Consider the following 16,449-nt stretch of genomic DNA (forward strand, 5'->3'; position numbering starts at 1 on the left):
TGGCTTCTAGGGGGTTTCTAGCTCAGGTGGGCAGCCATGCAGCCAGGTGAGTTTCTAGACCCTCATCCTTGTCACAATCCCTCAGGACTTCTTAAAGAATCAGTGAACCTTCCAGGCATAGGGGACAGCGGTGAGAAATGGTGTCAGGCAATTCCACGTGATTTGGTCTTACGTGGAGCACAGGGTGTGAAGTAGGGAATAAATGCCAGTTTAAACTCAACATGCCTAAAAATTAACCTTTATTCTTACACAGACAAGATGCGTCTCCCAATAGCTTTCTTTCTGACATCAACGCTGTGTGTTTCCAGACTCAAGGTTTAAATCTTGCCCTGTGTTTGGACTCCCTGCTCTCTTTCATATCCCTATTTCTGGTTGTCACCTTGTTTCATATTTCTCCTGTCTTGTCCTAGCCCTACCCAGCAACTACTATCTGGCCCATCTTGGTGGACCCTGGCTGACTTCCTTGCCTTTTAGCCTCTTTTTCCCTCCAGGGAGGAAATATGCCCATCGATACAGCCAGTTCCAGCCCACACTGATTTCCCCTCATCAGGCCCTTTTTTTTTTTTTTTATAAACGGCAATTCATTACCTGTTTAGGTCGTGTGGGTCTTGTTTTATAACTAGACAGTAAGGTAGGAACTGTGACTTACCTTCATTGCTTTTTAATTAACCCCTGAGAACCTGGCACACTGTTCTGAACATACTTAGGAAATGGATAAAACTGCAAACAAAAGAATGCATAAAAATGCAAACAAAAGAATGCATCTCTTAAGTAGGAATCAAGGAAATAGGCTTAAGTACAGATTAGGAAGTTATAGAAACTAGTGAATACTGTATGTGTCTTCAAAGGGTAAAACCTTTCTGATAGCATTTTATAAAGGCATTTTATTTTGAAACTTCAAACCTACACAAAAATAGAATAGTTGGTGACCCCCATATACCCATCCCCTACTTCAGTGATTTTTTACATTTTCTTCATTTTTTTCCTTTTTTTAACCTTTGCTCATGCATTTCCCCAAGTTTTTATTTTAAAAAATTCAAACCTGAATTTTACTGAAAAGTTGAAAGAATGGTACTTTAAGTGCCCGTATACCCTTCACTTAAATGTCAGTTCTCTTTGTACACACACAGCACTTTTTTCTTTTTTTAAACCATTTGCAAGTTTGCAGGCATCCCGACACTTTACCCCTAGGTACACAGCAGGCGTTTCCTAAGAGCAAGGCATTCCCACATAACCACAGACCATTGTCACACTTGAGAAGATTGACAATGATTCAGTAATGTCATCTCATGTACAATCCATATTTGAATTTCTATAACAGTCCTCAGCATGTTTCTAATAACTTTTAAATCCTGTCAGGCTCTCATGCCTTGCATTCCTTACATCTCTTCATTTTAATTCTATATTCTAGAATAGTCTGTTCACTTTTTTGCTTTACTTACTTATTTATTTAATTCCATTGGCTGTATTCATTCTTCCAAAAAGTCAGTTATTTAGAACGTGATCTGCAAATGTCTTTTTTTTTTTTTTTTTTTCTTTTTGTGGTACGCGGGCCTCTCACTGTTGTGGTCTCTCCCGTTGCGGAGCACAGGCTCCGGACGCGCAGGCTCAGCAGCCATGGCTCACGGGCCCAGCCGCTCTGCGGCATGTGGGATCTTCCCGGACTGGGGCACGAACCCGTGTCCCCTGCATCGGCAGGCGGACTCTCAACCACTGTGCCACCAGGGAAGCCCTGCAAATGTCTTTTTAAAACTGTTTCAAAGCACTTCTGACCCTGACTTCCTACACTGCTCTACATGGGCCTGCTCAGCAGACACCAGCCACAAGCTCTGGGGTTCCCAGGCCACCTGTACTTCTGATGAAATAAATAACTACACGTTTGGGGCTTGCCACTACCCGCTCAGATTCGATACTTTGCTAGAATGACAAGTCAGAGCCAGGCAAAAGAAGAGACACAGAGGGTGAGGTCTGGGGATTCCCAAACGCACAGCTGCCATATACTCTGGTCACTTCCCTTCCCAGTGCATCAGTGTACATTACCAACCAAGAAGCTTATCTAAGCTTCTAAGTCCAGAGTTTTTATTGGGCTTCATTATGTAGGCGTGATTGATTGAATCAGGGTCCACTCCCTCTCCCCTCCCAAGAGATGAGGCTCATGTCACATGGTTTAAAGCCCAAATGTCTAATCACCCGTTTGGGCTCTCAGCTTGGCCAGTCCCCATCCTGGAGCTATTGAAGTGCCCACCATGAATAACAAAGACATTCCAGGTACTTAGAGGCTCCCTCCCAGGAATCAGGAACAAAGACCAGCAATTCTTTATTATACAGCACTGGTGAATATAAAGTCGCCACGAGAATCTAGTCACTGAAGCTCCATGAAATGAGCGTAATAAGTGAGCTACCTTCTTCTGCTCAGGAGCGAGAGAGGAATAGAACTTGTGTGCCACCTGTCTGCAGTGTCACAGTAACAGTGAGCCTGCATGCAATATGCAGGGGACCAGGTGCAGGACATGGACCTCTCCTCTTTGGGTGGTTTGGGAGCTTGGGTGACCATTTTGGATAAGGACTGTTTGGAATGTCTGGAAGCAGGAAACACTTGGGGGAGGGGCTGACTGCTGTTTGACAGACCAAAGGTCAGTGAGCACTGATTTACTCTTGTCACCAAAAGTGCCCATTACCGGCATGCAATTAGATGGTCATTGTCATTTTAGACTGACATTTGCATCCATGGATAGGCTTGGATTTATGAGGTAAGTCTCCTAGCAGCTGGTTATCTCTTTGTGGACACAAAGTAGCAGTCATCCAGTACCATGTTTGTTTTCTTTCTTTTTTTTAAAATTGAATTTTCTGAACATTTTATTATAAATATTTTCAAACATAAAGCAAAGTTGAAAGAATTTTGCAGTCAGGACCCATGTATCTATCACCTAGATTCTACCATTAATATTTTACTATACTTGCTTTATTATATATATATATTTTGTTGTTGTTGTTGTTTTTTTGCGGTATGCGGGCCTCTCACTGTTGTGGCCTCTCCCGTTGCGGAGCACAGGCTCCGGACGCGCAGGCTCAGCGGCCATGGCTCACGGGCCCAGCCGCTGTGCGGCATGTGGGATCTTCCCGGACCGGGACACGAACCTGTGTCCCCTGCATCGGCAGGCGGACTCTCAACTACTACGCCACCAGGGAAGCCCCCGCCTTATTATATATTGATCTGTTCATTGCTGTATCCATCTTTCAATCCATTTTATTGTTTGTGTTGGGAGGAAAACTTTTCCAGCTTGGATCCTGTGGTTGGGTGTCTGCAAATTGACAACGGACAGATTAACAGGAGGAAAGACGAGGTGTATTCACGCATGCGTGTGGGAGTGCTCAGTGATGAGTAACTTGCTGAAAACCAGAAATAAAAGGCTTAAATACTAAATTTAACAAGAGGAGGAGTGCTATAGGAGGATTAGGGCTTCTGGGGGAAAGTATGGAAGGTTCTACCGGGCTTTATGATGCCAGTGGACAGCTGAATTTGCACTTCCTGGTGCTAAGGGTCAGACTTCTCCCAATCCGGAAACTCCCTGGGATGGGGGTCCGTGGCAGCTGTATTTTCAGGAGGCTTTGCTTAAGGTGAGATGGCATTCCTTTCTGTGGCCGCTGATTGCTTAGATTGTTTAGATTGTTTTCAGTTTAAACTGAAAACCACTTTGATGGGCTGTTCATCTCTTCATCTGATGCATTTGTAAATGTCAGCACACTTCCCCCTAAATACTTCATACATAACGTAACTAAAGTCCAATATTTACATCTTTATCTTTTGAGATAAAATTTACATATAGTGAAATGCACAGATCTTAAGTATAAGTGCTGAGTTATTTGTGTAGTGTAAACCCCTATCAAGATAGAGAACATTGCCTTTATGATCACCCCAGAAAGTTCCCTCCTGCCTCCAGCCAATTCCTACCCTCACTTCTTTTAGCCTCACCATATTTTAATTCTTAGTAATTCTATAATAATCTACCAGTTATTAATAACAAATAGCTTTTCATGCTTATATCTATTACAATCTACATTGTGACTTGAGAAATATGAAAATGTTAAACAAGGTATCCCAGACTTAAGAAAATATGATATGTTCCCTGGTGCCTTTGAGGATCCACCAAATAAAGAACTCTAGGAGTATGTAACCGGGGTCTTCTTAAGTTTAGTACACAGCTGAGCTAATTAAGATTTCTGTATGAGAAAAACTAGTCAGTTTTATTTAGTAGTTACTTTGTATTAAGTACCTATGTTTGCAAGGGTATCACAAAGAGAAAATACAATTGGAAGCACCATTTTTAAAAAAAACCAGTACTTAAGTAGTTTGACAGCTCCTGTTTAAGCTCTACTTTTTTAGTCATTTACTCTCTAATTTACTTTTCCCCCAGAAGGATGAACTTGTAAATTACCCTCTGGCCTCATGTGCATACAGCTCCCCAACTAGCCTTTATTTCTGCAGACTCAGGCCAGGCAGTGTGAGCTCTCCCACTTATGACCAAGCAGGTGGCTTAGATCCTTTATTCTAGTATCCCCGCAAGGACTTCCTTGATCATGGGAGAGCACCCAATGTAATTGGAGGTGAAATCCTGTTAAGAGTGTAATCCTCATGTTGACTTTCCTTCTCATTATAATTAAAATGCACAGTCACCCTTGGTGAAGAAGTTACTCTGTTCTCTAAGCCCCCTTTTAAAGAATACTCTGCTTACATTTTATGACTCTAACTGCTGGTTAACTCTAGTTTTTCTCCTTTTACGTGTGTTTGTATATAATGTAACAATTGTATTATAAAACAATGGTTGCTTCATATCAGTCTTCTATCAGGATGTGACAATAGATTATTTTTGTTGTTAAGGAATTTTATGTCCTATACAAATATTACATTGTGGTAATGATAAGCCATCCTGGATTTCAAACAGTTAGTTGATTCTTGCTATAAGTAACCTACCTTAAAAGTTTTAAGTTAACCAAATGGATAGAATTGATTAAATAGCTAAGGCAACCTTGAAATAGACCCCATAAATGTAGTCATCTGATCTTGACAAAGGATCAAAGGCAATACAATGGAGCAAAGATTGTCTCTTTAACAAATGGTGCTGGAACAACTGGACATCCACATGCAAAAAGAAAAAAAAGAATCTAGACACAGATCTTATACCCTTCACAAAAATGAACTCAAAATGAATCAGAGACCTAAGTGTAAAATGAAAAACCGTAAAACTTCTAGAAGATAACATAAGAGAAAACCCAGATGACCTTGGGTATGGTAATGCCTTTTGTGATACAAAACCAAAGACATCTATGAAAGAAATAATTGATAAACTAGACTTCATTAAAATTAAAAACTTCTGGGCTTCCCTGGTGGCGCAGTGGTTGAGAGTCCGCCTGCTGATGCAGGGGACGCAGGTTCGTGCCCTGGTCCGGGAGGATCCCGCATGCCGCGGAGCGGCTGTGCCCATGAGCCATGGCCGCTAAGCCTGCGCGTCCGGAGCCTGTGCTCCACAGCAGGAGAGGCCACAGCAGTGAGAGGCCCGCGTACAGAAAAAAAAAAAAAAAATTAAAAACTTCTGCTCTGCAAAAGACAATGTCAAGAGATCAAGAAGATAAGCCACAGACTGGGAGAAAATATTTGCGACAGACACAACTGCTAAAGGACTGTTATCCAAAATATGCAGAGAACTCTTAAAAGACTCAACTGTAGGAAAACAACCCAATTTAAAAATGGTCCAAAGACCTTAGCAGACACCAAAGAAGACACACAGGTGGCAAAGGAGCACCTGAAAAGATGTTCCACATCATGTCACCACTACACACCTGCTAGACTGGCCAAAATCTGGAACACTGTCAGCATCAAATGCTGCTGAAGATGTGAAGCAACAGGAACTCTCACTAGCTGCTGGTGGGAATGCAGAATGGTGCAGCCACTTTTGAAGACAGTTTGGCGGTTTCCTACAAAACTAAACATACTCTTACGATACGATCCAGCAATCAGACTCCTTGGTATTTTCCCAAAGTATTAAAAACTTATATCTACACCAAAACCTGCACTTGAAAGTTTATAGCAGCTTTGTTCGTAATTGTCAAAACTCGGGAGCGGGCCTCCCTGGTGGCGCAGTGGTTGAGAGTCCGCCTGCCGATGCAGGGGATACGGGTTCGTGCCCCGGTCTGGGAGGATCCCATATGCCGCGGAGCGGCTGGGCCCGTGAGCCATGGCCGCTGGGCCTGCGCATCCGGAGCCTGTGCTCCGCAACGGGGGAGGCCACAACAGTGAGAGGCCCGCATACCGCAAAAAAAAAAAAAAAAAAAAAAAAAAAAAAAAAAAAACTCGGGAGCAACCAGGATGTCCTTCAGTCGGTGAATGGATAAATAAACTGTGGTACATCCAGACAACAGAGTATTATTCAGTGCTAAAAAGAAATGAGCTATCAAGCTATGAAAAGACGTGGAGGAGCCTTAAGTGCACATTACTAAGTGAAAGAAGCCACTCTGAGAAGGCTGCATACTGTATGATTCCAGCTAGATGACATTCTGGAAAAGGCAAAACTATGAAGATAATAAGTATCAATAGGGCTTCCCTGGTGGCGCAGTGGTTGAGAAGTCCGCCTGCCGATTCAGGGGACACGGGTTCGTGCCCTGGTCCAGGAAGATCCCACATGCCGCGGAGCGGCTGGGCCCGTGAGCCATGGCCGCTGAGCCTGCGCGTCCGGAGCCTGTGCTCCGCAACGGGAGAGGCCACAACGGTGAGAGGCCCGCGTACCGCAAAAAAAAAAAAAAAAAAAAGGTATCAATAGATCGGTGGTTGCTAGGGGAGTGGGGGGCGGAGGGGAGTTGAATAGGCAGACCACAGAGGATTTTTAAGGAAGTGAAAATATTCTGTGTGATACTATAATAGTAGATACAAGGCATTATACATTTGTCCAGACCCCACAGAACACCCAGAGTGAATCCTAATGTAAACTATGAACTTAGGGCTCATCCTACGTAAATGTACCATTCTGGTGGCTGATGTTGATCACAGAGGAGGCTGTGTGGGTGCAGGGGTTACAAGGGAAATCTCTGTACCTTCCTCTCAGTTGTGCTGTAAACCTAAAATTGCTCTAAAAAAATAGTCTTAAAAAAATAGTGAAGGCAACAAAAAGTGTGTTGTAGTTAAAATACCGTTGTGTTGGGCCTCCCTGGTGGTGCAGTGGTTGAGAGTCCGCCTGCCGATGCAGGGGATACGGGTTCGTGCCCCGGTCTGGGAGGATCCCATATGCCGCGGAGCGGCTGGGCCCGTGAGCCATGGCCGCTGAGCCTGCGCGTCCGGAGCCTGTGCTCCGCAACGGGAGAGGCCACAACAGTGAGAGGCCCGCGTACAGCAAAAAAAAAAAAAAAAAAAAAAAAAAAAACCGTTGTGTTGTTGGATAGGTTTTTTGGTTTTGTCCCAGCTCTCCCATGACCCTAGGTCAGACAGTGAGCTTCTCTAGACCTCAGTTTGCTTTTCTAATGACTCTTTGCTTTATGTGTCCTCATGTCTTAAAATGTGGGGGTTTTTAGATTATTGTGGCTGCATCTCAATGATAGCTATATTATGGGGAACGAGTATGCAAATCAATTTGTAAATAGAAGTTTAAAATGTTCCAGGCAAATGTTCCAGAAAAAGGAACTAACATCTTTGCAAATGTTATCTCCATGAATCTTTGCAATGCCCCTGTTATCTCCATTTACATACCACGGCTTGACACTAGCTGGTATTAGTGTTTAATAGAAGACTTGAACCCAAGTGTATCTTGATCTTCCTAGTAAGCTGCTTTCTAATAGAACAGAGTTTTGAAACTGTAGGAAGTCATTGAGTAATGCCATTTATATATATGTATGTTTATATGTTTTATGTAAAATATGTGTTGTTTTTCAAATTGAGGTTATCTAAAGCAAGAACTTCAGGCAAAGGGTGTTTTTGAAGCTAGACTGAATTTGATGTTACACATATCCAGAGAGAATAAAAACAAAACCAATTAAGATCTGGGAAAGGAGGGTTCTCTTCGGGGAAATACCCACAGTCCAGAAGGGATTCAGAGAAAGATCTCGGAACTGATCATGCATTAACTATCTGCATCACTGCTTCTCACCACTGTTGTTTTTTATGTTATTGTTTGGATTGCACATTGCTTTGAGAAGCCAGTGAAAGCCACAGATCTCTCTAGAAAACACAGATACCTTCAGGTTAGAAACTCCTGATCTTTTACATCCGTATGTGCTGCAACAGACAACAGGGCACCCCACCCAGCAGGCTGCTTGCTCTGTTCTCGCGTTAATCTTGCACTTGTGCCCCAGAGACCAGCAATGAAACAAGCAGTCCTTTACAGTATAGAACTACTGCATTGGTAGATCTTGTCTTGTTGGTGGAAATGAGGTCAGATTCTCTTTGTCTTCTTCACTCTTTGAGGGCTTGACCTGTTGTTACCTTTGAGGATTCTCCTAATTTTCTTCAAGAGGAGTCTGCTGAGCTTTCTTTGTGGTTCCCTTGACTGTTTACTTTTTTTTTTTTTAATATATTTATTTATTTTTGGCTGCATTGGGTCTTCGTTGCTGCACGGAGGCTTTCTCTAGTTGTAGTGAGCGGGCACTACTCTTTGTTGCTGAGTGCGGGCTTCTCATTGCGGTGGCTTGTTGCTGAGCACGGGCTGTAGGTGCGTGGGCTTCGGTAGTTTGTGGCTCACGGGCTTAGTTGCTCCGCGACATGTGGGATCTTCCTGGACCAGGGATCGAACCCGTGTCCCCTGCATTGGCAGGCGGATTCTTAACCACTGCGCCCCCAGGGAAGCTCTGCCCATTTACTTTTGTTCAAGCTGCTTTATTTCCCCCTTTTCCATCTGGGACAGATGTGCCATTTCCCCTTAAAAAACCTTTCTTCTAAGAATTATATTCCTTTGATCCTGCCACGTCTTTCATAGTCAGATCCGAGGTTATCACCTTTTTACTTCTGTCAATTTCTTTATCATCACTGTTGACCATTGTCATAGTTGTCACCACTACTGACATTTATGGAGAAACTTCTGGCTGGGTGCCATGCTATGCTGTTTACATGCATTATCTCAGTCCTCTGAAGTAACCGGATCTCATTTTAAAGGAGTATAAACTGAGGCTCAGGGAGCCCAGTAACTTGCCCAAAGCCCCATAAGCTAGGAAGTGGTAGATGGGATTTGAATCTAAGTAGGTCACCAGGACACCATGGCCCACTTCTTAACCACTTTACTAATACTATGGAGAGTTTAGTAATTCAAATGCCCTCCTATATGGCGGATGAACAGCTGAGTGGACAATAATGGGTAATGTTTAGTGACTACTAATTATAAGCTTTAGATGGACTGTATTTTTTTCCTTCACAATAACCTTACGTGTCAGAAGCTATTAGCCCCATTTTGAGGTGAGAGTATAAAGCTGTCTCCCCTCTTGGGACCTCAACTGTAAGGTATTGGAATACATCTGTCTTTGAAGCAATATTTTCTATTAGCAGAGGTACCTTAGACCTGAAATATGGAAAATGTAGCAGAGTTCATAGGTGGTTGTCAAGTACAGCCAAGGAAGTGTGACAGATGGCGGCAAAAAATGCTTTCAGGACACACTGAAGCATGTCCAGTTGAGAGGGGTTAGCTGAGAAACCTCAGAGGCAAACCAAGCTGACGAGGACCAATCACAGCTGTTTTCAAGACAAGTCATCACCAGGCTATATGAGGCTCATTTCTTAATGTAATGAAAAATTATCTGTTTGAAACCAACAACCAACATCATGCTTAGCTTGAAACACTAGGTGTTTTGAATAAAGTTAAGAACAAAACAAAGAAAACCGACATCATAGCTCTTACCAAATTACACATGAATATAATCCAGATTCTTTCCCATGGCTCCAGGGTACATCACATCCACCCCCTCCCACCTCGCCGCTGTCTGCCTTGCTAGTTATTTATCTAAATCCTGCACTCCGGCCGCCAGTTCCTGGGATATACCAAGCTTTTTTCTGCTTTGAGGCCTTTGTTTGCATTTGTCTTTCCATCCCCCTGGATGCTCTGCCCCAGGCCCTCTCTTGCCTGGTCCTGCTCACCTTTCAGGAGGCTCCGCCCCGCCATGGCATCTCCAGGGAGTTGTCCTTTGCTTTTCTGCCTTTTCCCTTTCAGTCCCCTCCTTGTTTCCTTTGTCGCCTCCCTCACATGTAATTATCCCATTTGTTTTTCTTGTTTACTTTAAGTCTCTGCTCATCTTGAGCTGCACAAGGACCCTGTCCACAGCTCTATCTCTAGCACTTAAAAGGATGCCCGACACATAGAAGATGATTTGCAAATATGTGTTGAGTAAATGAATGAACGAAAATCATTATCTGTGTACCAATGGTAGCCAGGTAGAAAATATAATGGTGGTGAAATTAATAACAGGAAAAAAAATTATCAAGTAGAGCCTAGAAATAAATTTGTAGGATGTATATTCATTTATTCAACAGAATTCAGCAAGTACCTGCTATGCTAGGCACTGTGACTTAAAAGATGAATAAGACAAACATGGTCCTTGCCTGTTTTGAACTTAGAGAAATACAGAATTTAACTGAGACAGATGAAGCCATCATTTCTCTTAAAAATAGCAAGTGTATTATTTAACTCAAAATTCTGTCTGACTATTTTTATGGGGGTGGCGGGCAGGAGGAGATGGGAGAGGGATATAGCAGAACAAAATTATTTGAAGTTTATATGAAAAAAATTAACCTCAGAGACTACTTGATTTATTTTTTAAAGACAGTGGTGGGTGCTCTGGTTAGTCATACTTCCAAACTACTGCAGTGTGGTACTGGCTTTGGAATAAGTCATAAGTGTAAGGTAAAGATAACATTTCAGATCGCTGGGTAATCAATGTCTTGGTCAACCATTGATGTTGGGATGTGGACTGAATCATTTGAGGGGAAAATGAGATTCAATCTTGACCTCAGACCATACATTTTTTTTTTTTCAAATTACTTAAAGACTTAGTTGTAAAAAGTGAAACCATCAAAGTCTTGGAAGAAAATATAGATGGTTTTAATAATATAGATGATATAGAAATGAAAATATAGATGGATATAATGTTAGTGCAGGAAAGGCCTTTCTAAGCCTGAATAGCAGGCAGAAACCTTAATAGAAGGTTTGGTGGATTGGAGTACCTAAGACTAGACTTAGATGGCAAAACAAAGAAGGGGACAGTTTTTAATACAACAGTAGATGGTGGTTAATAAACTTAATATGTAAAATATTCTTAGACACCAGTAAGTGGGTTGTATCTAGAATCATCAAATCTTGGAGCGGGAAAGGGTCTAATCCTATTCCTACATTTTACCAATGATGATGTCCATTTCCAGAGAAGTTAATTTCCTTACTCAAAGCCATACAACTAGGTGATCAATAGGATCCTTTTGCCCAACCCCTCGGGTGTTTGGGTGCAGAGATTTAGGGAGGTAATGCAACCAGGAAACCTAAAGAACTCATGTTAGGGACAGTTCAGATAGTACAATTCCAAGTACAATTTCAAGAAAGGGTCAGAGTTCGAAAAAATAGATTTTCAAGCCTTAAATAAAAGAGGCATAGAGGATCACTAGTTGGCCGTGTGTATAATAACATTTTTGAGTTCCTGGGACGTTTTTGTTGTTGTTTTTTAGAAAATTAATTTAATTATATATTACAGTTTTTTATTTTAATCCAAATTGAGATTTTCATTCATTGTCCAGGTAGAATTGAGATTTTATTCATTGTCCAGGTAGGTTTGCTTTGCTCGGGTCTTGGGGAACCTCAAGTATTTGATCAGAGAGGCCATAATTCAAGTATCACACTGTATGCTAGCAGCTTGCCTGAATTTCAAGCTTAGTACTGAGTAGAAGTAAAAAGCAACCTTTGAAATGTGCCAGCCTCATTTGAAAATAGAAATCATAGGAAGGGATAGCATTTGTCCCAGTTCATAACAAAATTCGTAGTATTCCTTCATTTTCTCTACAAATTACGTCCTAGCTGTGTGTCAACACTGCACAAGGTTACGTGGATTAAAAAGAAACTACACAAACATACAAATCAGCAAACGCATGGGGCCTTATCCTTACCTCGGGGGAGGCTGGTGATCACTGTGAAGATTTGTGTATGAGGTTTGTACAAGGTGCCACGTGGGTCTAGGGGAGAGAACCACCGTCAGCCTGGTCTGAGGGATGAGCCAAGAAGGCGTCTAGTGGTCTTGAAGGTGCTGTCAGTAATCAGCGGACATCCCAGAGTTCATTCAGCTCCTTCAGATTAAATTACCTTAATTTAACTGTTTTAGGAATTCTGTTTCCAGTGCTGGATATGTTTCTGGTGCTGAGGCATTGCTTCACAAACTTCACAAACTAGTAAACTTCACTTCTCTGGCAGAGCGCCCAATTCCAAGGGGGAAAAAAAATTTGTTGTGAGCATTTTCCTCTGTCCCCTTACCGGCATCTACCAAAAAAATATTTGGGTTAATTTATGCCATTTAAAAATAATAATTTTCCAACTACTGGTGATAGGTTTTTTTCCTTCTTCTTCCCTACTTATTCTCTTTTTATTTTCTACTAATTCTTGTTCCAGCTCAGTTTAATTTTGTCGATTATAGTTTGGGAATGTGTGTGCTGTGCTTTTTGTGAAGCAGCCTATGTTAATATTTCTTCCAGGGGTGAATCGGGTGCCGGGAAGACAGAAAATACTAAGAAAGTCATTCAGTACCTTGCTCATGTCGCTTCTTCACACAAAGGACGAAAGGACCATAATATTCCTGTAAGTGTTTGTTCTCCTGTTGTCTTTTAAAACCCTTAGATTTATTCTTTTGTAATTTCAGAAACAAGAATAAGGAAGCAAGGGTACTCAGTATGCTTCTGTAATTGACAGCTCCCTTGTCTCCGCCACTCACCCCCCCCAACCCCCCCACCCCCACCCCCACCCCCACCCCTCGCCCAGCAAGGAGGGAGCTAGGGCATCAGGAAATTGTTAGTAACTAGCGATTCCACCAGGGCAAACTGGAATTACGGTTGTAACTCGAAGCCTAATTTCTTACAAAGCTGTGGTGGGGATAGTTAAACATCGATGAGCAGTGCTTACGAAGATTTCTTCGTTTCCACCAAAAGAAGATCCTCAGATATTTTCAGCGCTTCTTCATGAACTTACAGAGCTTACCACCCACAGCAGCCTGAGGGGAGGATAGAAATTTGGGGAGAATTGATGATAGAAAAGGGGTGAGAATATAAACGTCAGTTATCCTTAATCTGTAGATATGAGAAGTAGTGGTTAACACTCCCTGAGAGATGCCAGGCAAAACAGCTTTCACAGTTCTAAACCGCACATTGACTTGGTGCTTTGGATGTGGCTTACCGCTAGGAAAAGACCCAAACTTGCTAACGTTTGCATTTATCTGTTTGTAACGAGCAGCAGGAATCACCTAAACCAGTGAAACACCAGGCAAGTGCTTTTCTTTATGCTTCTTAGTCTTGAGTGTTTGCACTAATTTCTGTCTTTGGATTGAGTCTCTACTAGAAACAAATACCATTAGTTCTGAGCAAAATCTCCTATGAACAAAATATTTAGTTGTGAAATTGTGTCGCTTTGAGGCTTATTCTTTCCTGAGAAGCAGCATGCCATTTTGCTTTACCTTTGTTTTATAGAGGAATTTTAATATTTATTTACCCTTTCATCATGTGACATTGAATCATATGTTTATGAAGCATGTAAACTTAGGGTTTCATGTGTCAATTACCAGGTGGAATTACTTTAATACTTCTTAAACAGGTGGAAACCTAACTTTATTGCCACACATTAAATTTTGAATTTGGGGCTGCAGCTTTAAAAGTTGCAACTTAAAAAATTTCTAATCTGTTAACATTGTAGGGCCTGGTAAGTGTTTTAACCCAAAAGCCTCATTGTATTTAATACATAAATTTAGAATTTTCTTTATCCAGGGCAAGTAGCAGAGGAATGTGATTCTCCCTAATTATCAGATGCCCGCCTTTTAGCTCCGCAGAGCATAGCAATGAACAAACCATGGACCGGAGCATTTCCTGCTACTTGGCAAGAGAGGGAGGGCAGAGCTGAGCCAGATGCCTTGGATAGAATGGGACGTCTGTACTTGGACATCCCATTCCCTCGCACTAGAACGGTTCTGGTTTGTCTGTCTTCCACAAGCATAGTGGTGCAAAGCTAGCATAGAGCAAGAAATGATAGTGTTATGAAAACAATCTCTTAATATAAAGAAATGATCAGAAACATCTAAAGGAATAGTCCCAGATACTAAGATTTTCAGATATCTTTTTTAGAATTCTTAAGAAATTCTCAGACACTAAAGCTGTACTATACCTATGAAGGCCCAGGATGTCCTTTTGCTTTTAGCTGTAGACCAGACCAGTGATACACATTGGGAGGATGAATGAAATAATCATTATCCTATATGATATTTAAAGGCTTCTTTGCCAGTTAAAGAAGGGATCTCTAGACCAGCAACCAGCTTTTCTTTGTGTTTTAGAGTACATGCTAAATAACCTTTTAATATGTACTTAGATCACTAGCAAAATAGTGTTAAATAGTTAACGTACAGATTTAGTTTTTCCAAATCCTCTGTGGATTACATAAATCATTATTGTTAACATTTTGTTTCGATGTCATCTTAAACTACAGAGTGGGTCCCTGTTGTGTGTGAGTAGCATGCCTACCCCTAGATTTTATTTTGGGTCAAATCAACCCCTGTAAGCAGGTATCCTCCGAGAAGGCGAGGCGACAGCTTCTCTGGGCCGTGCTGCACTGTCATTACTGATTTGCATGTCTTGTTGCATGTTCTCACTCTGCGCAGAATCTTCCCTGCTGCTTTCCCCAAGGTTATGTTAAAACTAGTCAAGTAGTAGCTATGCCATGTTTTTAGAAACATGAGAAGACTGCTGGTTCTCAATTACTTTTTCTTCCCCAGCACACCTGAGGAATATGAGATACTCCTGAGCATAGGGACTGGTCACACCCTGGGGAGGGTTGAATCAAGAACTTACTTCTCTCCCCACACCCCCTCCCCTTCCCGGGCACCCATAGGCATGACTTCCTCACCCCATTTTGAGGATGACTACCGTAAAGTAATGGTTATACTTTGCAAAGGCAGTGTTTCTCTTGGTTTAATATCACTGGTTTCCAAATTTATGTTGAACTTTATTGGCAAAACTTAGATTCCCAGGAACAATTTGTGTCAATTGCTAGCATTTTATCACTAAACAGCAGTATAAATTGTAAAAACAAAGTGGAAGGCATTTGTAGGCTCCTGATTTTGTGAGTCTTTGTCTCTTTGCTCATTCTTTTTTTTAAATAACTTTATTAAGATTTAAATTCATGTCCCATAAAATTCACTCCTTTAAAGTGTACAGGTCAGTGTTTTGGGTTTTTTTTTTCAGTGTTTTCCCAGAGTTATGCAATTATTACTACAATCAATTTTAGAACATTTTCATCACCCCAAAAAGAAACCGTATACCTATTAGGAATCACCTTCCATGTTCTCCCAGCCCCTGGAAATCACTCATCTACTTCCTGTCTCTCTGCATCTGCCTATTCTGGGTATTTTATATGAACGGAATCATATAATATGTGGTTCTCACTGTGCATGTTTTCAAGGTTCATCCGTGCTGGAGCATGTGTAAATGCTCCATTCCTTTTTGTGGCCAAATAATAATCTGTTATATTAAATTTGTCACGTTCTGTTTATCCCTTCACCAGTTGATGGCCATTTGGATTGTTTCCGCTTTGGCACCAATATGAATAGTGCTGCAATATATAAGTTTTCACGTAGCCATCCATTTTCAGTTCTCTTGGGTGTATGCCTAGGAGTGGAATTGCTGGATTGTGGTAATTTTCTGTTTAACATTTTGAGGAACTGCCAAACTTTTCCATAGAGGCTGCACCACTTTACATTCCGTGCAATGTTTGAGGGTGCCAGTTTCTCCATATCCTGGGCAACACTTGTCATTGTCTTTTTATTAAGGCCATCCTAGCGGTGTGAAGTGATCGATTTTTTTATGTTTACCTTATAACTTCATCTTCATTATAGAAATATGAACAAATGTAAGAAATACATTTTCAAAATTAAGGTCACAATATTTAAGAAGTGAAACGTTTACCTATCAACTCTTACTTACCATAACAAAATGAGTCCTGGTTTGGCTTAATGCCCCAGCCAACAGCAAGTACAGCTCCAGTGCCCATATTCCGCTCATCGTAGGTCACTGTTACAGACCCTCGATGTCTGGCACAGTGTTCAGGGCCACTCCAAAGCCTGGACATGGTACGATTTCAGAGCAGATTTGAGGACGACTAATTTCTTAAACTGGACCATCCCCTGGGAATGACTCCTTCAAGCCAGCCCACCTCCCCACTGACTCCTGAGTCATCCACCTCTAGATGGCAGCTT

The 16,449-nt window shown here is 41.7% G+C and overlaps 1 protein-coding gene across 5 annotated transcripts in view; it reads left to right on the top strand.

Annotated features, from left to right (window-relative positions):
- The window catches only part of MYH10 (myosin heavy chain 10), a 138,658-nt gene that overhangs the window by 38,940 nt on the left and 83,269 nt on the right, over nucleotides 1–16,449 (top strand). For all 5 annotated transcript variants that reach the window (XM_082604528.1, XM_082604529.1, XM_082604532.1 and 2 more), the window contains exon 5: nucleotides 12,695–12,797. In XM_082604528.1, coding sequence (XP_082460654.1) covers nucleotides 12,695–12,797 — 103 coding nt within the window. The remainder of the gene's footprint in view (nucleotides 1–12,694; nucleotides 12,798–16,449) is intronic.

This window comes from Mesoplodon mirus, assembly GCF_964341445.2.
Source record: "Mesoplodon mirus genome assembly, chromosome: 18".
Taxonomy (NCBI): Eukaryota; Metazoa; Chordata; class Mammalia; order Artiodactyla; family Ziphiidae; genus Mesoplodon; species Mesoplodon mirus.